The sequence below is a fragment of the Papio anubis genome, chromosome 5 (assembly GCF_008728515.1).
Source record: "Papio anubis isolate 15944 chromosome 5, Panubis1.0, whole genome shotgun sequence".
NCBI classification, from domain to species: Eukaryota; Metazoa; Chordata; class Mammalia; order Primates; family Cercopithecidae; genus Papio; species Papio anubis.
Window position 1 is genome coordinate 8466785 of NC_044980.1, and position 27820 is coordinate 8494604.

The 27820-nt window shown below is 40.5% G+C and overlaps 1 protein-coding gene across 4 annotated transcripts in view; it reads right to left on the reverse strand.

Annotated features, from left to right (window-relative positions):
* The window catches only part of SEMA5A (semaphorin 5A), a 507347-nt gene that overhangs the window by 329244 nt on the left and 150283 nt on the right, over positions 1–27820 (reverse strand). For 3 of the 4 annotated variants that reach the window (XM_021939236.2, XM_021939237.2, XM_021939238.2), the window contains exon 3: positions 8001–8201. In XM_021939236.2, coding sequence (XP_021794928.1) covers positions 8001–8124 — 124 coding nt within the window. In that variant the 5' untranslated portion in view covers positions 8125–8201. Of the gene's footprint in view, positions 1–8000; positions 8202–27820 lie in introns of those variants that run through there. The other variant, XM_021939240.2, reaches the window with a different exon arrangement.

Below are 27820 nucleotides of genomic sequence, written 5' to 3' on the forward strand. Positions count from 1 at the left end.
GACAAATTATTCACGGAACAAAGGATATTTAAGGATCCATAACAACATGTTTCCTCCCCAAGTAAACTCTTAGGAGGATAAGTCATATTCTATAGTGAAACAAGTGAAGATCACACTTGGTTTATGTAAATTTTAGTTTACAGAGAAAATGTTGAGTTCAAGAGAGTTTTCAACAATTAGCAGTGTCTTCCTATACGTTAATCAGATTCATATGAAAATATTAAAACTAAATATTAAAAATAATGTCATGCTATCTGTTTCTAATTAAAATAAATGTTCTTAATTCCTCCTTGGAGAAAGTAGGACATTATCATGCAATCACACACATTTATGATTTCTAAAGGTCAGAGTGGTAGATCTGAGACTAGATGAACAGAGAGATACTGGAAGCAATTTTACCCAAGAAATATATATTCAGACTCAGAAACCTCTAGAATCTCAGAGGGACTCAAGGAATCCTCTACTGCAGCCCTTCCTGTGACAATGAGGTTGCTGTATCCTAATGAAGAGGCTAAACTCAGCCAGTACCATGACTCCACACAACCGCTTGGTGCATTAGACACCAGACAGCCAAAACCCAGAGAGGAAACAGAGCATCATGAGACATGCATGGAGCCATGGGATACGCATGGAGCCATGGGGCAAGAAAGGATATGTGGACATGCGTGGAACCATGGGATATGTGTGGAACCATGGGACACACATGGAGCCATGGGACATACATACATGGAGTTGTGAACATGCCTGGAACCGTGGACACACATGGAGGGATGGGGATATGCGGGGATACATGGACACACATAAAGACATGGATATGCCTGGAGCTGTGGGATCTGCATGGAATCACAGACAAGCATGGAGCCATGAGACATGCATGTAGCTGTGAGAGACCCATGGGACCACGGCACATGCATGGAGCCATGAGACACACATGCGTCGAGCCATGTCACACACATGGAGCTGTGGACACACATGGAGCCTAGCACAGAAACATCTCCTTCACTCATCCAGCATTCCCTCATTTTCTGAGAGGTTACAGTTTGTTGTGCTTGACACTGCCCACGTTACGCCTTCTCCAGCCACAGAAGAAGCAGGTGGCAGGTTGAACAATGCCAGTGGCCCACAGGACAGCACAGGGGTGAAGGGAAGAGTGACAGGAGGCCGGAAAACAGGTAAGAAAGGCAGTTATGATGACAACATGTAATGTACACATGGCCACATTCGAGAAGGGCAGAAAGAGCTTCGTTAGACGGGGAGAGGGGCTGGGGGCACAGTGAGTGAATGCGAAAAAGAGCCAACTCAGAGTTACAAAACCTATCACATATTCTTCCTGTCAACATTTCACAAAGCAGTGCGTGCAACACACACATAAATATAACGTCATATAATGATACGTTTTGAAAGGAAAACATAGGATCCATGAAAAAATAATCATTCATACTGTGATACGGGAATAAAACCCAAGTTTAAAATCCTAATTGGTCACTTTCAGTCACTGCTTTTTCAATCACCTAAGACTATACACGGGGATAAAGGCAACTGTGAAAACCCAAGATCCTTAGGGAAGCAGCAGAAAACCAAGTGCAACCCCCAGCCCAGTCCCGGGGATGGCCCAAGCTGGAGCAGTCATCTCAATTCCCTCCATGCCTTTCCCAAGGCACTGGAGCTAAATGTTGCAAATCCTCTATCATGAGTCCATGAAGCTCTTCCATGAGTTTCAGAACAATTCTCAGGCCAATCAATAAACCCGTAAGTAGGAGGGCACTCTACAGGAACATCAAGGAGTTAAAGATAAAGATCGCTGGGACCTGGGAATGGAAATCAATAGGGCCCTGCCTGATTCTGCAGGCAGGAGTAATCTTAGGCATTAATGCTAAACGCTGCCAGCTAACAGCCTGAAGAAAGGCCTCCAAATCAGCCATATGAAGGACCCAAGCAAAGTACAGCATGACTCACATCACTGGTGGTCTTTCTTTGTGAATAATGTGAAATCACTTCCCACAGACCAATTCCTATAACAGGAGCTTGCTCTCTAAATAGCCAGGATACTGAGTAAACTTTAATCAATAAACAAACAAAAGCAGAATATGGCACATCGCCTTAAGTAGACATTAAACATTTAAAACTAATTTCAGAGATGGTTTTGAGAATCAGTAAGCATGCTGAGAAACACGCTGTCTTGAAGGGTCACAATTTTTTTCCGTCTTTATTGGAATAGACGTTTGAGCAAATGACAAGGACATATGTGTGAACGGTGCGTCTGTAATGGGTCAGGGTGTTTTAGCAGCCACTGCACAATCAGGGATAAATACTCCAGAAAATACAGTCAAGCAAGTAACCTTGCAAACACAGCAAGTTGTAAAAGTGTGTTGTGCAATGAACTCCACTAGACAGGAGGAGCCTGCAGTGGCAAATACTTCAGAGACGCTGGAAAAAAAAAAGATTATACCAGCATCTTCTGCCTAGCCAGGTAAATCAGATCAAGACTGTGACAGAACATGCTAAGTTCCATGAAGCCATTCTGTTAGCATCCAGTCCTTCATCAGTAGCATCCTGTGCAGAATGCCTCCAGTGCATAATATTAAATCATGACATTTTAAACATGCATGGAAATCAGGATTTTAATCAAGATTATCTGGTTCTTCCTTTATTTCCCCCGGTCAATGTTTCATCCTGCTTTCTCTAAGTTTCTTGGAATAGTGCCTTACAAAAAAGTGTTCACGGGGAGTCGCGGAGGCCACTTGTTCAGCTGTAACATCAGTCATTTCAAGGCCTGAGTGGGCCCATAACATCACACGACATTTTGTGTGTGTGTGTGTGTGTGAAAAATAGTTTTATTCTCTCCTCAGAGAAGCACTTCCTTTCTAAGGCCCTGTTCTCTTGGCCTGGGACCTACCTACTCCTCTTCAGCCAAGACAGAGATCCTCAGGAACTCCTTCCTCTCCTGCATCCACCCCCACCCACCAGCTTTCCTGCATCCTGGGTGCTTTGGCCTCCTGCCCTCCAGGCTCACTGGAGGTGGAGTTGGCTTCCTATAACTTAACTGGGCACCTGTTCCCAGTTGCTATCCCCTCCTACAGCACCGGGGTCTCTGCTTAAACAATCATCTCCCCCCTCCTCTCTCTGTAGCCTCTTCCTTCACCTCATTCTTGCCCATCACCATTTGAAGATGGTTAAGTCATGCTCTTTTAAAAGTTGTTCCCTGCCCTATGTCCCTGCATGGCTGACATGAGTTCTTCTCTCCTTTTATATCTATCATATCATCCCTAACCTTCTATGTATCCCAACACACATCACCATCTGGTTTCTTCCCCCAACCCTGCACTGAAACTGCTCTGATAAATGCTGCCTTTTATGTGTCCTCCCAGAAGATATACTGAAGTCCTAACCACAGGTACTTCTGAATGTGACCATATTTGGAAACAGCACCTTTGCAGATGAATTGTTTAAGATAAGGTCATACTGGATTAGGGTTTGCCCTAAGTTCAACATGACTTATGTCCTTATAAAAAGAGAAGACAAAAAGACAGGGACACAGAGGGAGGATACCATGAGACTACAGACTAACAGACTGGAGTGATGCATCCACGAGCCAAGAAATGCCAAACATTGCTGACAACCATGAGAAGCTAGGAGGAAGCAGAGAATGGTTCTTCTCTAGAGCCTTCAGAGAGAACACAGACCTGCAAACACCGTAATTTTGGAGTCTGGTCTTCATAAATGTGAGAAGAGACAATTAGGTTGTTCTAAGCCATCTAGTGTGTAATAATTTGTTACAGCAGCCCTAGGCAGCTAATACAGTGCTGCTGACAGAATTTCTCAGAGTGACCAATTGTCCTGGCTTTTCCAGAACAGAAGCAACCAGGAAAGTGCCAGGAAAACCAGGACAAGTGTGTCACTCTTCCTTCTGGCACACACCTGCCTTGAACACTCTGCAGTATCTGACACTCTGCTGGACACCGCCCTCTTGAAAATATACCCTTTCTTGGTTCTCAGGAAAGCTTGCTCTCAACTAGATAATTCCATCTGGTGGCTCACAGGAACTCAGCCTTTTCCATCTAAAATCACCACACCGCTCATATCTGCTTTCTCTTCTTGATTCTATATGGAATCAACAGCCAAGAATGTGGGGATTGCAGTCAGGGCTTTCTCCTTGCTCCTGCTCTGCATCTACTGAATCCTCAACCACACTCCTTTCCAATTTCAGAATCCACCTCTTCTCTACATTTCTGCCTCCCTTCCCTTAATGCAGTTCCTCCTCCCGTTGGTCTCAATAGCAGCCTCAGAATGGGCTGTTCCTGACAGCATGTTGTCATCCTCCAGATAGAGGATAAACTTGTTTATATGCCTTCCAATGCCAGGCACCTCTGAATCCCCACTTGCCATGTGAGCCTCATGCCCTCTACCTCCTCCTCCATATCTTAAAATAAGATGTCCTGACTTCCTGTACGTGAGGCTTGCCAGGACCTGCAGTGTTTCCTCTCTCACTTCAAGGCTTATCACTTGCTCTTTTCCTCTCCATGGAAACTTCTCCTTTCACAAGTTTTGTAAACACCTTCTAACAATCACTTGGGATGCAACTCTGGCATGGCTTCATCCTAGAAACCTTCCTCAACCACCATCCTACAGCCCAGGATGTGGGCTGAGAGCCCCCTCTCCTAGGCTCTGCAGCACCCAACACAGGCAGGCACCTGTTAGGACCCTTCACAGAATGTTATGCAATGGCCCTTTTGGTTCCCATTGCTAGAAATAGTCTAAACCCTTTTAATAGGAACTGAGCATCTTCTTGATCTCCTCAATATCTAGCAAAGACCCTGTACACAACAGGCTTCTCCTAAATGTTCATTGAATGTTCACTCCGAATTAAAAACATGCAAATAAAAATACACTGAGATGCCATTTATGCATTGAGTTTTGTCCAAATCCCAAAGCCTGATGGTGTACTCTGCAGGAAAGGCGGCAGAGAAACAGGTATTCATATCCAGGGCAACTAGAATGCAAAGTGGCGCAACCTCTATGAAAGAGAATTGGGCAACATTTCCAAAACCACATATGCATTCACCCTTTGGCTCAGAAATCCCAATTCTAATAATCTCATTCAACGGTACACTTGCAAAAATATTAAATAATGTTTACAGGAGGCACAACTCACTGAAACACTATCCATGGTCACAAATGACAGAAAATAACCTAAGCATCTCTCAATAAGGAGTTTTTGATTAGGTTAGGGCTCATCACATAGGGGAAGCTATGTAGCTACAAAAAAAAAAAAAAAGAATGACATAAATCTCTACAGTCTTCTAGAGAGTAGGCTCCAGCATATACCATTAGGTTAAAATAATGCTACACAGAGACAAGTCTATATAATAGCCACCTTTCATCTAAGAAAAGATAATATAAATATATATTTGTATGTGTGTGTGTGTTGCTTTGCTTCTATTACAAAAGTAGCCTAACCCATAAAATATAGGTAAATAGCTAAATGCATAAAGAGCTCTAGAATAGGATCAAGAAAAGAGGAAGTGAAGCTAGATTCCTTTGAACACCTTTTGCTTCAATAATTTGACTTTGAAACACTGCATAAAAACTTAATGTCAATTTTAAGAATTTCTAAAAATCAATAGAAAAATTAAACAAATGATAGTAACTGGGTCTTGGGTTGGTGCCATAACCACACAGAAAGAAATAATTTCTACTGATTTTAAAGCAGTAATTTTGCTAGAATTTTCCAGTGAAATATTTACTGTGAGGACCAAAAAAAAAAAAAAAACAGAGAGAAAAAAGTCATTTTAAAGATTTTTCAATAATCAAAAACAACTAGGGTTGCATGGAGCTGTTATTCTAAAATGACTGAGTGTGTACTAAAGGAAAAAGGCAAATAAATAATTAGGTTGGTCTGCAGAGACTTGAGATTTTGTGCAAGGAAGAAATAAACACTGAGATGGGAAAGGTTGACAAAGACCCTAGAGTCTTGGAGATGAATTGTAAGTACCAGGAGAAGTTCATGGAATATTTTTTAAATGCTTTTCTTAGCACTGTCCACTGAGAAGACCTGTGGGCACGTTTGGTGCTCAAAGCATCCAGAAATGAGCGATTCCCAGAACTATGGAAAGAAATAGGTAAAAGGAATAGGAACATCTTGACACCCAGAGAGCAAAGAAGCTCTCAAAAATGACTTGGATGGAGTCAGAAGAATCCAGAAGCCACTCTCAAGAGGTTACCCTGGGCTTAAAATGCTACCATTTCACCGTGTACAAGGATGTAAGCTACATGGATTAAAATACATCAAATATGTAAAAATTCGTGTATTAATAATAATTCTAATAATCAAAATAAGAAAAAGGCAAACATAACATCTTATCCATCCCCTTTGGATGACAAATGAATGACCTCTGGGATATTAAAGAACCAACATACTTGTATATTTTTAAAAAATAAAAGTATAAATGGGTGGGGGGCGGGGACCATTTATTTTGCCTTTCCTGCATAAAGTGTACCTTCAGGATATTCAAATAGTTGATGAAGGAAATGCAGTTTATATAGAAGTATTCTAACCACTGAACAAGCAAAATAATAAAATGAGAAAATCCCAGTTGTGTGCCCATGGGTGAATCAGTAGATTGAGGCACTGATCATCAATGACTGATCATTTCCCAGCGGGATATGCTCTGCCTCCTGAAGGAAGTACACAGCACTACCCATGACATAGTCAAGACAAAAACATCCAAACTTGGATCTCAGCAGGTGTCTTGAGATTACTAGGAATTTACAGACCTCTTTGGAAAAAGGAATATTTGAACCACACAATCAGAATGCGATGAGCAAACTCCAGACTGTGGGAAACTGACCAGGACAAAGAACTTGGTTTCTGTAATTTGCAAAGGGAATGAAATAAAAGTAAAATATTAAAAGAGACTCAAGAAATATACCAACCAATGGCAGTGGGTGGAATTCACTTAAATCCTGATTTGACTTAACTGGTCAAAAGATGCCTAAGTATTTATGAACCCATGAAAGATCTCTCAATGCCCACTGGGTGCTTGATGATGTCATGAAATCATTTATTGTTTGTTTGTTTGTTTGTTTGTTGTGATAATGGTACTGAATTTCTTATCTTTGAGTATTATAAACTGAAATCTGATGGATAAAATTATTTGATTTTTTTTAAATTTCCTCCAAAATAATTTAGTGGATGTGAGATGAAGCATGAGTGGAAATTGAGATGAAAAAGGATGGGGACGGGCCATGAATGCTCTTTAGACTATTCTTTCTAATTCTATAGATATTTGAAAGTGTTTGATACAAGTTTTAAAAGCAACAAAATATAAAACCACTTGTTGCATGAATTACTGAAATACAATGTCTGATTCATCATATTTAGCCTGATAATATAATTCCTTGAGGACAGGGACAAAAAAGTCTATTTTCTTTTCCACTCTGAATGCTTGAGTGCCTGGATGTGAAGGACCTTAAATAAATTTCAATGAATAAAAGAATAAATGAGTGGATATACAGATTAATTATGTAATCCCACCAATCCATAGAGATACGTAGGGCATTAAATCAATTCTGCTGCCATGCAATGCTAGATAGAAACAAAGGGGTAAGTTTGTGGCAAGACTAACGCATTGCAGGAAAATGTCATAGTGAAAAATTTTAGGCTTTCCTTAGTTTTGTTGTTATTTTTATGGTCACATTTTTATCCTTTGGTTCAAACACTTAGGAGGCCTGCAGTACCTGTTAAATAAAGGTGAACAGAAACAATGAGATTTTTTACCTTGGTAATCCCTGTCTTAGATCCTTCTTAAGGTAGTGATCAGTTTCTGGATATGAAATTCTAATGATAGAGGTTTTTGTATTTTTACCTTTATTTTAAACTATGTCTAAAACCAGAATCACTGGATTATACAGCATTTGTGATGCTCTATTATCTTCTATCACTAAATATAGAATGTGCCTTTAGATGACAGCTTTGCATTCAGTGCTTGCTGGTCCCTTACCTTTATAGGAGATGACTGGGTGCTCAGCTCTCTGGCACTGAGTCGTACCCTGCGCCTCTGGGCGGGCGAGTCTCCATAGCCCCAGGCTTGAGAACAGCCATGCTATAACACAGGTTCCCTTCATGGTGGGCAAGGGGCCTCTCACTCTGGGCTCGTGTCTTCTAAACAGAAGCTCTTCTTCCCCTCATGTGTGGAAAGTGCCTAAAACACACAAAAGAGAAGAATCAGACGACCATGAGTTCATTTTCCGGTGGGTGGTCTTCTGGTAAAACTCCCTCACTAACATTAAGGTTACACTTTGTTGAGCTAGAGGAGAGCTTGGAGGGCTCAGACCAGCATATTTTGTCTACGTCATATCCCAGCCTGTATGAATACATGCGTGAGTGTGTGTATCTCAATACAGACCTCTCATTCTCCCAATAATTGCATGATATAGCCCATTTGTTTTAAACGAGAAATGCTCAAGCTTAAGCAGTACTGTCATCACACTCACTCCTAAGGAATGTAGATTAATAGATGGGATTGGCTGGATTTCCCTTGGCCACCTGTCCTAACCCTTTGCGCAAACACAGGTCTATACGTGGAAACCCTACAAATACCTGCCCATCCCTTTTTAACATTTAAAAGACTTATTTTTAAGAAGGCCATGGCCGTTGTCTTTTACCAATAAACTGATGAATATTATGCTACACAACTTTAAAAAATCATCACGATTTGCTAAATTCTGTATTTTGTGATGCAGGATAACCTTTTAAAATTGTAGATAATCTGCCTGCAAAATATCTGGCTAGAGATCAAGTGTGAATCAAATAAAATCTATATCGAGCACCTACTGGGTGAAATAAAAGTACTATGCCGGGAAACTTTAAAGATTATGAACAATTTAAATGATTAACAAGCATTAAAGTAATATAAGCCTGTAAAAATAACTATGATCCAAGCTGTTAGCAAATCTTAAAAAGAACAGGAGTGCTGTGGGAGTCAAGGGAGAGTGCGATTGCTACAGAGAAGGATCTATGACGGGTCCATGGAGGGGCTCAAATCTGAGTGTAATGCTGGAGGATAAGGAGGATTTCAACAGATGGAGGTTTCTAGAATGACATTCCATCCCCAGGGAAGAGAATGAAAAGGCATATTGGAGGGGCAAGAGGAAGAGGTATGCAACATGTTTTAGGAATGGTGTGCCATACTCGATCCAGGAAATTTAAAGGGAAGCATTGGGAAGAGCTTACAGAGTAGGTTAAGATTTAGAAGGCAAACTACACTAAGGTGTGAGGTCTTTATTTTTAGGCGACAAGCTACCATAGTATACTAATGTTAGAAGATCTTATTAATATTAATAAGGCCATTATCACAATAGTGTACCTAGGAAATTAGGCAGATGAGAGCATAGAAATGGAGAAGTCAATCTGAAGCCATTACAATTGTTAAGAAGAGAAATAAATGAAGCAGTGACTTTGGTGGTGTCAATGGGAATAAAAAGGCAAACACAGTACACGACGACTGTGGGTAAAGGAAACTATGGCAAATTAAAGATGGCCACAGATTCTGGCATTCCTCGCACTGAGAGGTGGAGCTATGTTCGCCACCTAGAATCTGGGTTGATTCAGTGACTGCTCTGCTCATTTGAATACAACAGAAGTCATCCTGTGCTAGTTTCCAAGCCCAGGCCCTAAAAGCCTGGCAATTGCTACATCCTGCAGCTTAGAACACATTCTTTAAGACACTGAGACACTAGGTCAGAAGTCCAAACACACTGAGATGGCCACGCTAGAGAGAACACGTTTAGGTGCTCCAGTTTTTGGATCACACATGAGCCCAACTCTCCAGCCATGAGTGAAGTTGAAACCCATTGAGTAATTTCAGTAGATACTATGAGAGCAAAAGAATCTCTCAGTTGAGCACTGCCCAAATTCCTGACCCCACAAATGCAAAATGTAATAAAAGAGTGGTTGTTATAATCTGCTAAATTTTGGGAACACAGAGCAAAGAGACACCGATGGACTTAAGACAGATAATGTAAGTCACTTCAAGGATCGTGATGCCATTCATTTTAATAGGATAATCAACAGAGGGATTTTGTTTAGATGATATTAGAATCGTGTGTGTGTGTGTGTGTGTGTGCGCGCGCACATTAAGTTTAAGACACTTGGCCGGGCATGGTGGCTCATGCCTGTAATCCCAGCACTCTGGGAGGCTGAGGCAGGTGGATCACCTGAGGTCAGGAGTTCGAGACCAGCCTGGGAAATATAATGAGATTTTGTCTATACAAAAAATAAAAATAAAAATTGGCCAGGCGTAGTAGTGTGTGTCTGTAGTCTTAGCTACTTGGGTGGCTGAAGCAGGAGGATTGCATTAGCCCAGAAGCTCAAGGCTGCAGTGAGCTGAGAAGGTGCCACTGGACTCCTGCCTAGGCAACAGAGCAAGACTTTGTCTCTAAATAATAAAAATAGTAATTAATAAATATATACATAAAAGAGAGAGGAATTGGAAGAAAATCCAGAGAAAACTGGGGTGGGAAGCTATTAGGGTCCCAGTAAAGAAAGTGAAAGAAAGGAAAGAGGCCTTCTTTAAAAAGGAGTGCTTACTACCTGAACAAATGGTGAGATTTCAAGACAAAGAAAACATAGATTTGAGGGTGTATCAAATTTCACAGTCTGTATTTTTTGAGTCAACCAAATGGGGAGGAAAGATAAGACATGGTAATTTAAATTTTGAAATTGAAGAGTAGAAAAATTATGGGTTAATTTCATAGAGGTTGGTTCAATATAAATAAACCTGACCAGAAACCTGAAGGTCCAGCTGAGTTTAGAGTCTCTCATTCCCTCAATATTTACTGAGTGACAACTGCATACCCAGCATGTAAGAATCTGCAAAGGAACCAAGCAGCATGAGGTAAGGCCTACTGCATCCACAAGCAGCAACCATGGAGCTGATATAAGGAAGCCAAGTACAGACTCACCAGGACCAAGAACTTCAGAGCAGGCAGAAGGTTGGGGTCCTTAAGAATGGAAGGAATTGTACAACATTCCCATTGACCAAAACATTCAGGTTGGGCAGAGAAATAGGTAATGGGACTGCATATCAACACAAGGGAAGAGTATAGCTTCTGTAGGAACAAGAGATGCTGAGCATGAAGGTGGAGGATGGGCTAGGGAGGAAAACGGAGAGCCAGAGGCTCATCTATCCACCAGCCCACAATCCCTGCCCAAGCACAGAGCACGGTAATGGACAATGGATGAGCAAATGTTCATTGACCCTGGGTTATAACATTAAAAGTATGAGATTCACTTTTGAAAAGGAGTTACAGTGTGCAACACTGGAGTATGCTTTAGAACTCCAGTCTAAAGGTAACCAGATGAAGTAGCCTATCTTTTCTGAGCCTCCTGACCTAAGACTTAAGATATGAAATATTGGCCGGGCGCGGTGGCTCAAGCCTGTAATCCCAGCACTTTGGGAGGCCGAGACGGGCGGATCACGAGGTCAGGAGATCGAGACCATCCTGGCTAACACGGTGAAACCCCGTCTCTACTAAAAATACAAAAAAACTAGCCGGGTGAGGTGGCGGGCGCCTGTAGTCCCAGCTACTCGGGAGGCTGAGGCAGGAGAATGGCATAAACCTGGGAGACGGAGCTTGCAGTGAGCTGAGATCCGGCCACTGTACTCCAGCCTGGGTGACAGAGCGAGACTCCGTCTCAAAAAAAAAAAAAAAAAAAGATATGAAATATTATCAAATTATGTATTTTAAAATAAACACTTGTTAGAGGTGCTTTAGATGTGATTTCATCCTGTTAAAAGCAAGGAGGTTTGGGGCACCCAAACCAGTTCAGGTAAATTATCACAGTCACACATCAAAACAGATCAGCAATGATGAAGATAAAAGGAGAAGGATGATGAAGTGGCAATCAACCATTAATACATGCTAGCTCTGTAGTAAGCATGATGCCAAGCACTCACACCCATGCCTGGCACCCAACAGCCACCCAGAGCCATATCACTGATAAGCACACTCTCACAGAGCAGCAAGCCATCATGGAGATGGATTGGAGCACTGTCCTGCCATTACCTCCAAGAATGAGTGCAAATCAGCTAGGGACTAAGAGCACATTCTTTTCTTACACACAGTTTTTCAACGGGCACATCTAAGCCAACATAGATTCCCCTTCTGCTACTGATGAAGGGCATCATCCAGACCTGCTTGTGACTGAAACTGTCCTTTATTTACAATACGCCGCCCACTCTGATCTTAAGACATGTGACGTTAGAAGCCCTAACATCTTTGCCTCCTGAATGAAAGGAAGAGAAAAATAACACAAGTGTCTGAAATGCTCTTTCCTTGGGATTTGGAAAGCGACAATTAGAGAAGAGGGGAAATGACACATACAGAGAACGAGCAGCTAAAATGGAACATGTAGTTCGAGGGTGATGAGCTGAAATGACATGTTTGTCATGTTAGGAAAGAACATTTAATGAGAACAGGTAATTTTTTGAGGTTTATAATTTTCAGACTGTAACATACTACCTTTTTTCTTAAACTAAAGGTACTGTAAACTGTCATTATGGTAAGGTGACAGGAAAGGGCATTTATAGTCTTCATGTAGAGACGTGGGCTTTTTTGAGCAGCTTACCATGGAAAGCTAACTCCTTGAAGAGGCTTTTACTCTAAATAGACTCAGCTTTAAATAGCAGGTACCTCCTTCCTGGACTCAGCAGGTCCATCTTGTACTGAATCATGGAGCTCTTGCCTCTCAGTGGTGTAGGAGGAACACATTTATACCAGGGCTTTTAGTGCTCAAGCTCAGCACTATTGACATTTTAGTCATAGAATTCTGTGTTCTGGGCTATTCTATGCCTTTAGCAGCATCCCTGGCCTGTACCTACTAGAGCCAGTAACACCCCCCTCCCATGGCCAACTTTGCACCAACCAAAATTGTCTCCAGACACTGCCAAATTGCCCCGGTTGAGAACCTCTACGATAGATAGATAGATAGATAGATAGATAGATAGATAGATAGATAGATAGATAGACAGACAGATAGATAGATACATACATACATACATACGCATACATGCATAGATAACTTCCCTCTTTGGAAGTTAAATGAGCTGCCATGACTTGAAAGATTATTCAAAATATGCTTATCTAAAACACCAAACTAAATTTGTGTTGAGTCATTCAGGCAAAATTTCAAAATATATGAAATTCCTGTTAATTTTAACTATGTGCTACATTTGGGAAACACATTATGAAGGAATTTTCAAAGGATCAAAGTTGTTCTAACATCATCCTACCAACTCTAGAAAAATAAAAATATATGATGTGAGTTAATATGAAACAAATGATTTTGCCAATATGAAGATTTATTCTAGAAAGCCAGTTTGGGCGACAACATATAAGCATTTTTGGTGCCTCTACTTCAAAACCCCTGAAACCCCTAAACTTTCTTTTATTTTCCTGATGTAGGAGGATATCTCTATAAGCTTCATCTAAATAAGTACAACTCTGTATAGAAGTGTTTGTGCAATAAATAACATTTCTCATTCACTCCCACGCTACAACTGAAACTGAATAGGCTTTGGGGACAGAAAATAACTGCTCCTTTTAGGAAAAAAAAAATTGCTGTCAGATAAAAAAGAAATCAAAGGAATAAAAGCTTCCATGAGGCATTTTGCTTAGGAACAGTGTCTAACCAGTTATTAATAAATACAGATCCAACATAAGCTTAATGTACTTTTCAGAGGAGGCTGAGTTTCTTCTGAGCTATAGGCCTATCATAAAGATGGATATAGCCTAATCTGTTGTTACAGTCCAGAGAGCCCACAAACCCCTCCTGGGCCCATCCCCTACTTGATGGCATTAGAGACTTCCTTTGGCAAGAGGACAAAGGAGTCAGGTGAGCGAGCTGACCCAGTGAGGTGGCCTCAGAGATGTCTCAGGAAGCCCTGCCCCATGCATGCCACAGCAGGACCATCCTTAGTACCAAAAGGCTGAAGCTAGTATTAGAGGCGATTGCTGCATGTGTGCCTCTTAATTAGGAACAGTTACAGCTTGTTATAATGTAGAAAACATAACATCCAAGATTTGCAGAGTTGGAACATGCTTTTTTTTTTTTTTTTTTTTTTTGAGACATAGTCTAGTTCTCTTGCCCAGGCTGGAGTGCAATGGCACGATCTCGGCTCACTGCAACCTCCACCTCCTGGGTTCAAGCAATTCTCCTGCCTCAGCCTCCTGAGTAGCTGGGATTACAGGCACACACCACCACACCTGGCTAATTTTTGTGTTTTTAGTAGAGGCAGGGTTTCACCATGTTGGTCAGGCTGGTCTTGAATTCCTGACCTCGTGATCCTCCCACCTCAGCCTCCCAAAGTGCTGGGATTACAGGCATGAGCCACCATGCCCAGCTGGAACATGCTTTTCAAATGTTTGTTTTTGCATTTGTTCTTTCCATTTCTTACCCCTGTTTTAGGGGATCAGATGAACTGCTCACACAGAAACTGGAGTCCCCTCCCAGACTGAATGCAGCAGAACTACTAAAGAATCATTCGAGCAAACCAACCAACCCCAAAGCCAGGCCCTACACATCCTGTCAGAGCCAAAGATGGGGTCCAGTGCATGATTGTCAGCTACTGCCCAGTAAATACTGCTGCCTATTCAAGAACCCAGGATTCAGCTTCTGCCTTTCAAAGAAAATCATGCTTTTCCAGGAATCGCTGAGAATTAGTTTCTTCTTAATCTGTCTCCACTACTCACACTGCAAGACCTTCCCTGTGGTCCCTCTCGCCTCACCAGGGTCCTCAGAGGCAGCCTTGCACACTCAGTAGCCACATCTGCACCCTTGCTTATGCCATGAGCCCCTCATCTGCCTAGTCCTCCCACTGCTCCAGGTACAGACTGTCTTCCATGGTCACACCATGGTGGCTGACGCCAGCTGCAGCGGCAGCTCCTCTCCAGAAACCCAGATGGGACAGTAGAGTGCCTGCCACACCACTGCTTCCATGTGAAAGGCTGCCTTGGATAGACCCAGACCTTTTGTGTTTCTAAGTCTTAAGTGTTGCTTCTCTCTTTCATTGTAAACAATCTACACATAGTTCCAATGCCAAGTGTATGTGCTCCAACATGCTGAATTGGCTGCCTGAATGAATCCGAGAAAAAAGAACTAGTGTCCTACGGGCCATTTATAATCCACCCATCCCCTGCCACTGAGTGAGCCCATTGTGAGGTGGCTTAGGCCCTTGGTACATCTGAGACAAGAAATGACTCAAGGACTCCCAGAATTTGGAAGGTGAACGAGGAAAGAGAAATCACCTAGTCTCTCTTCCCTCTTTGTAGCTCAGAGAGATTAAACAGTGCATGTGAGATGAACGGTGCCGTGACAGGCCACATCAAGACAGGTCCTGCTACCTTCTGGCTGTTTATATTCTACAGCCTGAGCTCCCTGCTCAAGCTTCTAAAACCACATACTTGTGGTCACAAGGTCACATGACCTGATCACTCCCAGACCAGGAGCATAGTCTTGTCTCTAGTGAAAATAATTAGGGACGCACTTAAGGCATGAAAACAGGCAGTGTCTCCAGGGTGTCCGTAATCCATATTAATCCAGCCATACTGAAGGATTTCTTCTGTGGACCAGGTACAGCTTTCTAAGACAGGAGTGAGGATGAAGACGATGGTAGCCCCAGCACTCCCAGATCACAACTCAGAGTCGTCAAACAAAGAAAAACCTCTTTTTATATTTATGAAATAAAAGTAGGAATAGAAGCAAAGTTGTTGGAAACAAAGAAGGAAGAAATCCTCCTGAATGGGGGAATATAGAAACCGTGATCTTTAAAGAGGTTCAAGTTAGAGTGTTCAATGAAGCAGGAATAAACAATCCAGGAGAATCAAAGCCCCAGTGTGTTCAGGACTAGAAGGAATGTATTAAATGAATCTATGCTCTTTTCTTGCTGTTGTATCAGATATTCTAGGTACAGTGCAGGAAACAGAATTAAATGAAGAATCAATAAAACAATAAACTTAAGTTAATGCAATGTTCAAGTAAATAGATTCTTCTAATCTTTTTCAAAAACAATAACTGAACATTTTATTATTTGGGAAATACAGTGAAATTAAAGGTTTCCTCTTATAGCCCATAAGGGGAATCAGGATGTTCCAACAAATATATCACATCTCTTCAATTTTTATAGTGCACTTACAAAGAAACAAGATCTTTTTTATATTATTTGGACCCATGTGTCTTGATTGCCAAGTTTCAGCTGAAAGAAGTTTGTCATAAATGAACTAGGGAAACATCTTTAGGAATGTGTTACTGAAACACGGGCCACCCTTAACTCCAGAAACACCACTGACTGCCACCTTCAGGTAACTGAAGAAGTTGGCTTTGTTACCCATAGATTTTCATCACATGTGAACCCAGAGGAGATGGAATTTTATGGCTATATAAAAGGACCTCATGATATAAAATGGAAAAAAGCAAACATTAAACTATTTTATACATTTCAATAATGGTTCAGCTCCAGTGACCTTCTTTTATATCTCTCTTCAAAGGGAATTGTTATTACACATTTGTCTTCTTCCCCTTGTTTAGCTCCAGATCGCCTGGAGGAACAATAAAAATAAATGAAGTCCATTAGATAAAATTATTATTTACACAAAGGCAATATGAATTTTATCTGTCAGCAGGTTTTAAAACTAAGTGAAAGTTCATTCAATCTACTTCTGCGTCAGCTAAACCAACAAAAGCCCTTTCTAAGAAAAAAAGAAAAAAGGACTTAAATAATGGGCTTTCAAGGCAATGTAACTACCTGGGCAATTTTGAAAGAATTTACCTAGAGACGTTTCCTCAGGGCAGGAAATTCATGTGGACACTCTAAAATATTCCAGTTATAAATGGCGCTCACCATATGAAGTTACTATTCATAGCTCTCATTCACTTTTAGCTAAGAGGTACAAGAACGGAGAGCCATTTTCTCTCTCATCCACCGCGCGATGTGGAGTCTATGCCCAGACAGAAAAGCAAGGCTACCACAGTGGGAAGTAAAGACGATACCCTTCTACTGTCATCAATCTGGTCAATATCACTGATCACCTCCTGCTTGTGAAATCCAGGGAGCTTACGGAACTAGTCATCTCCATGGCCTTTGTGACCACTGACCTTTCCTGGAATATCTCCTGACATCCTCTGTTCCCTGGATTCTGTAACTCCCCAATCTCCCTGCATTTACTTCACACCTAGCATTCTCCTCAAATGAAAGTACACGCCAGTCTCTTCTGAATGTTCATTGTTTTCTCCATCTACACATTCTCAGACCCTTTTCTTCAGACCCATGTGATTTCACATGGTCTCTAAAAACTGGTGGCTCTCAAATCTAGACCCTCTCCCCACCCTCTGTGAACAATCTAGACCCTTACATCAAAATAGGGGTATTTACATTAAAAAGCCAGTATAATTGCTCTAAAGCAGACCTTGTTATCTGTCTTCATCAGCTGTCTCCCTTGTGTCTACTTCCTCTCATAACTGACTACACCATCACTCAGACAGTCAACTCAGAGCTCAAGGGACACCCACCATTCCCTCCTCCTCCATCTTCCCAAAACTCACTCCTCATTTTGTCAGTGTCTTGACAAATCCTTCCCTTACCCACTTCTGGAATCCAGGCCCTCCTCTCCATCCTGACCAACATCCTGTATTTCTTACCTCTGCAATTTCAGCCATTTGTTGTTGTTGTTGTTGAGTTTCCTTGCTGCTAATCCCAACCCTTAAGCATCACCTCTAAGGAGCCTTCTATGAATTTTTTCCCACTTTTCTCTCGTCCCTATCTGACCCCATTGTACGTTGATTCTTATTCCTGTTACAGCCTTTATCATCCTAAACTACAATTACCTGTGTATCTGCCTCCTTCTAAAACAAGGCTATGAAAACCCCAGTCTCCAGACAATACTGGACATAGTGCAGACAAACAATCAACACCTGAGAAGTGGATTGATGGAGAAAAAGAATGCAACTCCACATGTGCCTCTCTACCTTACCTCTGTACCTCTTTACAATATTAGCACTTCCATTAAAACGCTATCCAAGTTCCCTTTTCTTCTATGACTCTGCCATTCATTGTCACAGATGTTTTATCCCTCTTTTAAAATTCTCTTAACATCTGGTCCAAATACAAAGATTCCCATGGTTTTGAAAAATGTCCTTTCTAAATGTCATAATTTTCCAATTAATGGTCAAAGGGATGAAGGGATTACTATAGCCAGACAGATTAAAAAAAAAGGGGGTCCCCTGGACCTGGAAACATGAAAGCAGACGGAAGATATAACCAAATGTACGAACCCTGAGGGGGTCAGATAAGTTATTCCAGCACAGATAATTCACTGGAACCACTTGAAATGTCAAAGGACAAAAAAGGAGGACATTACAATTCACAGCAGAAAGAAACTTACTGAATTAATAATTTTAGGCTAAGAAATACAAATACCTTAAAATATCAGAAAAATTTACAGTAAATAGACTGCTCATACGCTTAGATAAACTAGACTATTTAGCAGAAAGGCCTCTGATGTGATGTTTTCCAGATTTTAGCCAGGAATAACATGGCGTATATCTGAGGAAACCTCTTAAATCCAATGGACTAGACATGTCAATGTTGATACATTTGAGTTAATTAAAACTTGTCACAATCTTTGGTCTCAAAAAAAAAAGTCAGACCTCTAGAGCATTGATTATCATTTTTGGTGAGTATATTAAAAATAAAAATAAGAAATCCATCCTAAAATAAAAATTACCAAGACATATCCTATAAAAATCAAAGATTTCACTAAGCAGACCATAAAAAAAGATACAAGAAATGCAAAGTAGGTTATGTACAGTACTCAAACATCTTTCACAGGTTTCCTGAAATAAACCTGTACGATAAGTATTCTCATTCCTTGCTATTTTACAGACATAGAGTCAGGACTCAAGGAGGCCCCATTGCCAAATGGAAGAAGTAAAACTTTTAACAGGTAAGTCCCTGGTCCTACAACCCAGGGTCATCTTGCCATCTCCTCACTTCTGCAAGAATTGTCTATTGACTAAGGATTGGGACCCAGGCTAGACACACAGGTCATCTGGCTGAAGACATTAAGCTGATGATTTATTTCTACCAACTAACTTCTTATCCAGCCTGAAAATGTGTTTTCTTAGAGATGAAAATTTCACTAAGTAACTAGCTGCAGCATCGTTCACTGACTCTGGGACCAGAGACCTCACTGACCAGGATTTAATCCAGCAAATGCCACAATAGTTTTGTCCGTGTCATGTGCCCTCCTCTGTCCGCCATCTATAATCTATATACCCTTCCTTGAGGCAGGGGTGGAGGGGCGGGGTGGGCCCGTGGCTCATTCAGTCCCATGACTTTAATAACATTTACCAGCTGGTGAATGTAAGTGTACATATCACCTTCAACCTGTGCCTGAAACTGCAACTTCCATCTGCCTCTTCACCTCTACCTGAGACAAAGAATTGCCTCCAAACTAACCGGGACCAAGCAAACCACTGCTGGTCCCCCTTCCCCAACCTGCTTCTTGGCTGAGTCTTCGCCATCACAGCTGGAGTCATTTTGGATTGCTCTAATTCCCCCTCACAACACTCTAAACCATAAGAAAATCCCATCACTACTGCCTCAAAAAATGTGTATCGCACCCCTTCTCTTTCGTCTGCTACTGCAATCCCACCTCAAGCACCTTCCTCTCTCACCTGGACTTAGCAGAAGCTATTCTAATTTGCCTTGGTGTTTTTCACTCATGCCCCTCAAAAGTCCATTTTCTGTGTTGCATCCAGATAAATCTTTGTAAAGAGCTCACCTGGTTAAGTAATTTTTCCCTGTTCAAAAATTTCCAATAGATCTCTTTGCAACCTCCCTAAAATGCAAGATCCTGACCCCCACCAACAAACCCTCCTCCATGGCCACCTCCCGATTTCTACATGATCTCCAGCCTTCCTGTTCCCTGTGCTCCCACCACACACATGCACATGCACGCATGTGCATGGAACTGCTTTCTGGTCTTGAAAGCCACCAAGCTCATCACCTTGCAGATGGCACTTGCTGGTCCTTAGATCCTAGATCTTTTGCTAGATTCTCCCTAGGTCCCTTCTCACTATTCAGGTTTCACTAAAATGTCACCTCTGCAGGAAAGCCTCCCTGGCCAGGCGGGCTAAAGCACCTCCCTTCTACTCCATTATTAGATTCCATTATTATTTTTCTTCTTCATATCACTTAAAAATACTTAAAATTGCTTGACTGATATATTTGTGAGTTTGGGGATTTTTTTACATCCTATTATATGAAATTGATTTAAAGGATCTACAATTTTCACAGCTTCTTCTTTTAATGTGCTGTATGTACATCAAAATATCCTGTTGTACATCTTAGGTATATACAAGTAAATAAATAAACAAAAATATTCCATAGGCAAACAGATACAGGTATATTCAGTACCTTCAAGGAAGGTAAATTGAGGCTGGGAAGCTTCAGTATTGGGACAGAATAAAATATACTGGCGAGCTCAACGACAGCAAAATAGTTTCCAGAGGCCTTTGTCCTCAGTCATCTCAGTGATACTGGATATGTACGCTTGCATGGGAGGAATAACAGGACTTAGATTATGATAGTCAGTTGATGTCCTTGTGTGAGTCCTGTTTAACCTACTGGAATACAAGTAACTGGAGGACAGAGATTTTATTTTGTTCTCTCGCTATCTCGAGGACCTAGGACACAGTATGACCCATATAAATATTACCTACTGATGGACTAGGTAGTGGAAAGGCCAGAAACCAAGATAGTCATTGTCCAAGTGATGGATAAACTCACTGTGAAGGCCAAGATACATTCTACTAAATAAAGGCAATGACTTTGTTTTGGCCATTGAGTAGCGATTATGGTAAGTTTCGGGAGCGCTGCTATGGAAAAGTACAAGTTAGTTCACAGTCGGCCAATTAGGTGAAACTTAGGAACACAAAGTCAATACAGAATTAACTTCCCCTAAAGCATCTAATGATTAGCACATAATGCGATGCTATAAAATCTCACATGCTGTGAACATACGGTATCTCATCCTTCAGTTCATTAGCCTAAAATGTGGAGAGGTCATGGAGGACATTACAATAAAGGTCTCCACGGTGGAAACGTAACCCCCAAGTGTCTTCACTTCTGTATTTGAAAATATTAAAAGCTATGTGATGGGGAATATGTTAATGAAAATACAAAAATGATCCCATCCTAAATATAAAGCCAGAAAAAGTAATGACAGATGGCACCCATTTGGTAAGTAGTTCCTAAATACTGAAGGGGTTAAATACTGTTGCTAGATGCCTGATTGTCTCCTTTCTCAGTCCAAAAGAGTGAGAACCATCTACGGTGTTCCTCAGCCTACAAAGTCCCAGCGATCTGCCCTGGCTGCAATACTAGTTTAGGAGAGGCAACCTTGCATAGATAGTAGGAGCACAGACTCTGGATCCAGATTGCCTGGGTTCAAATCTTCGCTCCACCATTAACCTTATGCTTCAGTTTCCATGTCCTGTAATATGGAGATCAAAACCATAGCTTAAAATTATATGAGTTAATTTGAAAGAACTTAGACCACTTACTGGCAATTAGGAAGCGCTAAAAAATTTTGACAATTATAAACAAATAAAGGCTATTAAAAAAAAAGGAAAATGCTTTATAAATCTTGTAGGAAAGACATGTCTAACAACCAAATTAGTGTCTTCCTAAAAAAAGACAATAAAATCAGTTCAGTGTTTAATAAGAACTGTGAGAATGTGCTGCCTTAGCCCTAGGAAAATTCAACATCTGCCCAAGAAATCTATAAAAGAATGCTCATAGCAGCATTGTTCATAATAGCAAAAAATTAGAAATAATACAGGTGTCCACTGAGAGAATGCAAATTTTCATGATCTAATTTATCACAGTGAAAATGGATGGACAACAGCTATATGCAACATAAATATTAGAAATAAGAACATTGAGAGAAAACAGAATAATATAGTAAATATTTATCACCAATAAAAAAGCACAATTAAACAATATTTTGATTTCGATAAAACTAAATGTGCAAGGAAAAGTAAAAGGAAGCTTGACAGTAGCGCTACTGTGAATATGAATAAGTGTGGTATGAACAACAGAGGTATTCCCCAGGATCAAGCCCCCAGTGGAATTAGGTCACCCACAGTCCTTCTTAGGCCCCACACTTTCCCACTTCCACCCTTCTGCCTAGAACACATTCCTCCACGTCCACATTAGAACTTTATCCATTCTCTGAGGTCCAAATCAAACACCGGCTCCCCCAAGAGTGGTAACCATTTACCCTGTGAGAAGCAAGGAAGCCTCCAGGAAGCCTGCTAAGGACACACCATTGCTTCCGTGGCCCTCAGCAGGTCCTGCCATGGAGTCTGGATTCCTGTGATGTGGGATATGGTGTCCCTGCTGTACATTAAAGCCACAAGACCAGAGCCTGGCCTGGTTGTTACTGAGACCACTCACTGCCCACCAAAGTTCCTTGCACGTAGAAAGTACCTAATATTTATGGAATAAACATATCAACCAATTGAGCAATAACAAATCATGGAAAGAAGCCTCAGGTTGATCTGGGAGGAAGTGGGGGAGCAGGCAGGTTTTGGACGTGTGTGAATCATGTCAATGAAGTGGAAAGAGAAAGATCACACTTTTGGCAGAGAAATGAAATAAAGTCTCAAGATAGAATGTACCAAGAATGGGAGCAGCAAATGCATTTTTTGTTTGAAAAGACCAAAGTTATAAGTAGTAAGATCAGATAAATTATGGCACATCCATACTATTAAATATTATACAGCTTATAAAGCCAATGTAGTAAAACTGTATATACTGAGTGTATAAATCCAATCATGAGGTGAGCGGAAAAAAATAAAGTGTAGACATTTATTTATCTATAGATTAAAACTAGAAAACAAAAATTCCAATGTTTGACTAAAATAAACCAAGAAAATTGTAGTTACTCCTAAGTCATAGGGAAATTTTAAAAAATATAATTCTATATTGAACTTTCAACAATATGCGTTTATTAATTTGGCAATTTAAAATGAATAAAATATTTACATTTAAAGGAAGGAGATAAGATTAGTTTTATGGGTTAATCAGTGAGACAGGATTTTGACGCACATAGTTAGATCCAATTCAGGGTTGACTTGCCAGGTGTAAGACAGCAGAAAACCATGGAGGGAACCATTGCTGCAGTGCGGAAGAGAAAGAACTGGTTCAAAGAACGGGCAGTGTAAAGATATAAACCTTGATAAAGCAGAGGTCTTCTTTCCGTAAGTGTTCTCCAAACTGAACATGAAATCTTTGTTATTCTCAATAATAAAAATCTCCAAACCCTCTCTTCAAATATAACACTTTTAGTAAAGAAAATAATTATTGCTTTTTAATAAAATTTGTCCTATAATTTGCATTTCCACTGCCAACAACAAGCATTTTACTTTGCAAACAATCCTCTTTGGCACTTGGTTTTCTTTTTTTTTTTTTTTTTTTTAGTATTATACTTTAAGTTCTAGGGTACATGTGCATAACGTGCAGGTTTGTTACATATGTATACTTGTACCATGTTGGTGTGCTGCACCCATCAACTCATCAGCACCCATCAACTCGTCATTTACATCAGGTATAACTCCCAATGCAATCCCTCCCCCCTCCCCCCTCCCCATGATAGAAGACTTTCCCAGTGCTACAATTCCTTATTTTGGAAAGATGAGTTTCATAAGAAAACAAAATTTAATACTCTTTGTAATCAAACTACAAAAATTCTCACTTCTATTAAAGATGCATCCCATTTCCCATTTGTGATTTTAGAAACAGCATCTTAAACTTGAGTAAAAGCTTTAATACGGAAAAAAAAAAAAAAAGAAATCTTTGTTATTCTCATGTAAAATTGGTCCAAAAAAAAGTTATGTTCAGAATGTGTGGCATACAGGTGTAGCCTGTGAGTCAATGATAGCCATTCCTAAAACTAGAACTTGCTACCTCTTACTTGCTAGTCTCAGTTTACCTGGAAGGAAAAAAGTCACTTGTACCTAAGGAAATGAAACTGGTTTTATCAGCTCCATCAGATAAACTATATTATCCAAAGCTCTCTGCTTATACCAAGAAGAAATGCTCAGGCAACTAGTCATTGACAAATACTTTCCATTGTGACCTGGCTATACTGTGTTTTGGTCCTCAAAGTGGCCCCCCGTAGCTAGGTAAATAGCACACACCTGTTAATTCTTTACAGGAAAAGTAGCACACATGTTTCTTCTCTCTCTAAGCAATAGATTACATTTCTGGTTGAGTGAGTAGATGAAAGTGAAGTGCCTTCTCAAACATCATATGTAGGAGGAAACGTGTTCTGCTTAATCTTACTGTTCAAGAAAATCCCTGCAGTTCTCTTTGATTATGACCAGAGTAACATAAGAGACAGTTCATTAACCACAGAGATGAAACTGGAGGCGATGGGGCTGTGCTTTAAGGACCAAACACCTCATTCTGGAAGGTCAGATGTTTCCCAAGCACAAATCTCACAGCTTAAGGACACTTCCTTGCAGGGGTATACAGACAGATCTATTTAGTTTAGTAACTAATGCCGTGTATCACAATAAATTGACAGGTTGTGGAAGGAAGCTACCCACGGGAGAAGTCTAGAAAAAAGTTAGTTTACAACTTGTAGGATCAGACAGTACTTTAATGACTGTGAGTTTTCAAACACAAACATGAGGCACTTGGTTGGTATGGCTGCTCAACAGAATGTGCTCTTTTGATTTAATGCACACACACACACACATCCTAAGAGCTTAATGTTATTTATCTACTTTGCCTAGTTGGTTTCACCTCTAGGACATTCTCCAAAGGAATTCATCAGATATTTTGTGCTGGGTATATTTTCTTATTTTCTGTATTGTTGATCCTCTGGCATTTGGAGACTTGTTCCTAGAGGGACTGGCCCTCCTAGGGCTAGCATGTTCCTAAAAACAGTACACAACACCCCAGAGTATACCTCTGCATACCTGCCAACCAGCCAAGCCAGAGCCTATACCCTCAACCATCTCCTTTATCAAACTCTCACCCAATGGGCCAATGTTTCCCCTACCTAAAGCACCCCAGAGCCAACTACCACGGCACTAGGGAACACCATATAGCCCAGCACCCAGCAAAAATACTCAAACTCTCAAATACTAAACTTAGTGTACCCACCCTCCCCTGCCCATTCCTTCCCGAGAGAACCCCAGTAAAGGCTCTGCAAGCCTCAGTCTTCACTCTTCTTCTGCCTCCCAACCCTCCCTGGTCCTTCCCCACATGGCTCTGTGTAGTGTGGTGAGCCTCCTGTTGACAGAGTCTGTGAACATAAACCTTTTCTTCATGACCATCATGTCTGCCTCTGCTGTCTCACCATCCTTGATTAAAACAAATCCCACAGACGTTTTTAACACAGATGTCAGCAAAGATTTACACTGAAATATATTCAACCTAGTCTGATTATTATGCATTACAAGCATAGTTTGGAAGCTTCTACTGAGGAAGAGAGAAATAGTTCTATACAAATGGAACAAGGAAGACAAAGAAAAAAACACAGGACCAAAGAAGACAAAATAAAATCAGGAAGATGAGACATTGCTTTTAAGATAAATATGCTCAAGTTAGAATTAAGTGTATTGGCAAGAAACTCAACTCTGTGTACAGCACATAAACAAACACACACATAGTCACACACCCACATATACACATCCACACAACTGCACACATAAATGAGTGCTCATGTGAATGCACACACAAAAACACTTTCATACTGAAATATAAACATACATTTCCATAATTTATAAAACCAGCTGCACCTATCAGTGCCAGGGTGCAAATTCCAGCTCAGTCACTTCCTGGTTGTACGTTCTCTACTTCCATCTTCAAGTGGGGATAATACTAGCGTCTTTCTCAAATGGTTTGTAAGGATTTAATAATTTAATCAACATAAAACACTTACAACAGTGCCAGGCCCACTGCAAGTACTCAATAATGGTTAGACATGACAATGGAGGTCTTTAAGGTTATAATTAACATCTGGAGAAAAACATACCCAATCATTAGAACATTCTGAGATATATGGCTTTGCACATTATTAATACTTTTGGGCAATTGTTTTTGCAAGATTAACGTAAATTAGCTTGTATGATTATTATAATAAAAAAGTCATGTATCCTTTTGCCAAGAAGATGCTGCAGACAAGAATCAAGATGAATTGGGAGCTTAAGCACTCTAATTCACACCGCCAGAGGATAGCAGTAGCTTTACTAATAAGTCCAGTCCCCATAAACCTGTTATACATGATCATGCTTGAAGGTAGCATCAAGAATGTAGAAGATAGTGTTGAAGACAGCCCTTAATTATTTCTAAAATGACTAGAATTCTCATACCAAGTTACAGCCAAATCACCATCCAAACAGCCTCATCCTAACTCCACAACACCACGTTGATCACGATTCCCTGGGGCTTGGCATGTGAGTGGTGCTCTCCTGATAGGAAGAGCTAATCCACACGATCGTCTTCAGAGAAAAATAAAATAGAGTGCAATGATATGCCCAACTTCTCTACAGGAAATCCAACATGGTCAACTATTTTTTTTTCACAGTGGAAAACTAGAATTTAAATTAGATTTTTTACATAACCAGCACAATGACCAAAGACTGCTGACTGAGATGAAAACAGAAAAACATGTCAAGGAAAACACTATGATATTCAGAAGCCTAGAAAAAATATGACACCGGTGTGGCATCCAATTCCAGGTCAAATTAAGTGCATTGGTGGCGGGCATCCATAACTTCCTAAATGGAGTCGGAGCTGAAGTGTTCAAAAACACCAGAGCTGGCATCTTCATTTATCTTGAGAGTTTCCCCCACATATCATACTGAAGATAAAATACAATGAGATCATAACCCTTCAAAAGCGTAGCTTATTGTGCAATATTTTTCTCCAGTGGCTAATGGTGATTCTCACAGATTGGAACAGAAAAGGTTACAGCAAGGGGCAGGTCTGCGAGCACATTGAGAAAACAATTTCCTAACAGACAAGAGCCTCAGTAGAGTAGAAAAGACTCCGGCATGGCTGAGGATACTGAAGAACTGCAATTCAGGTAGATCAGGTACCAAGCCCTTCTGCCCTTCAGATGAAAAGTCTCCTCCATTTGCCAAATTTGCCCACAAAAATATTTCCATTTTCTATATGCAATGTCATAAAAAACTTTGAAAAAAACTACGAGAGTTTGAGAACCACAGGCCTAAGTTTAATCTGGAAAAGAAACCATTATTCGGCAAAGTGACCTTCTAGTGCCAGGTTATCAGCAATCTAGAAAGTGGCTGTGCCAGGACTTGAATTCACATGTGTCTGAATCAGAAACCACTGTGCAAGCCTGTGCTACCAATGGTATAAAGACTGACTGTTTTGAGAATCCTGATAATCTGCAAAAAAAAAAACCATCATCACCAAAGAAGACACCATGTTTTTTTAACTTTGAAAAATGTGTGCTTCATTTCAAATGTAAGATAGTGTTAAGATAGTTGCATCTCTATAAAAAATGAATTTCAATAACCCAGCAATCGCACACCTATGTATATATCTAAGAGAAATAAAACATCTGTTCACATAAAAACATTCATAGCAGCACTATTGATAATAGTCTAAAAAGTAGAAATGATCTGAATGTCCATCAACTAATAAATGGAGAACAGATGAAAAAAATGTGGTAGATCTTACAATGAAGTGTTATTCAGCCAGTAAAAGGAATAAAGTGC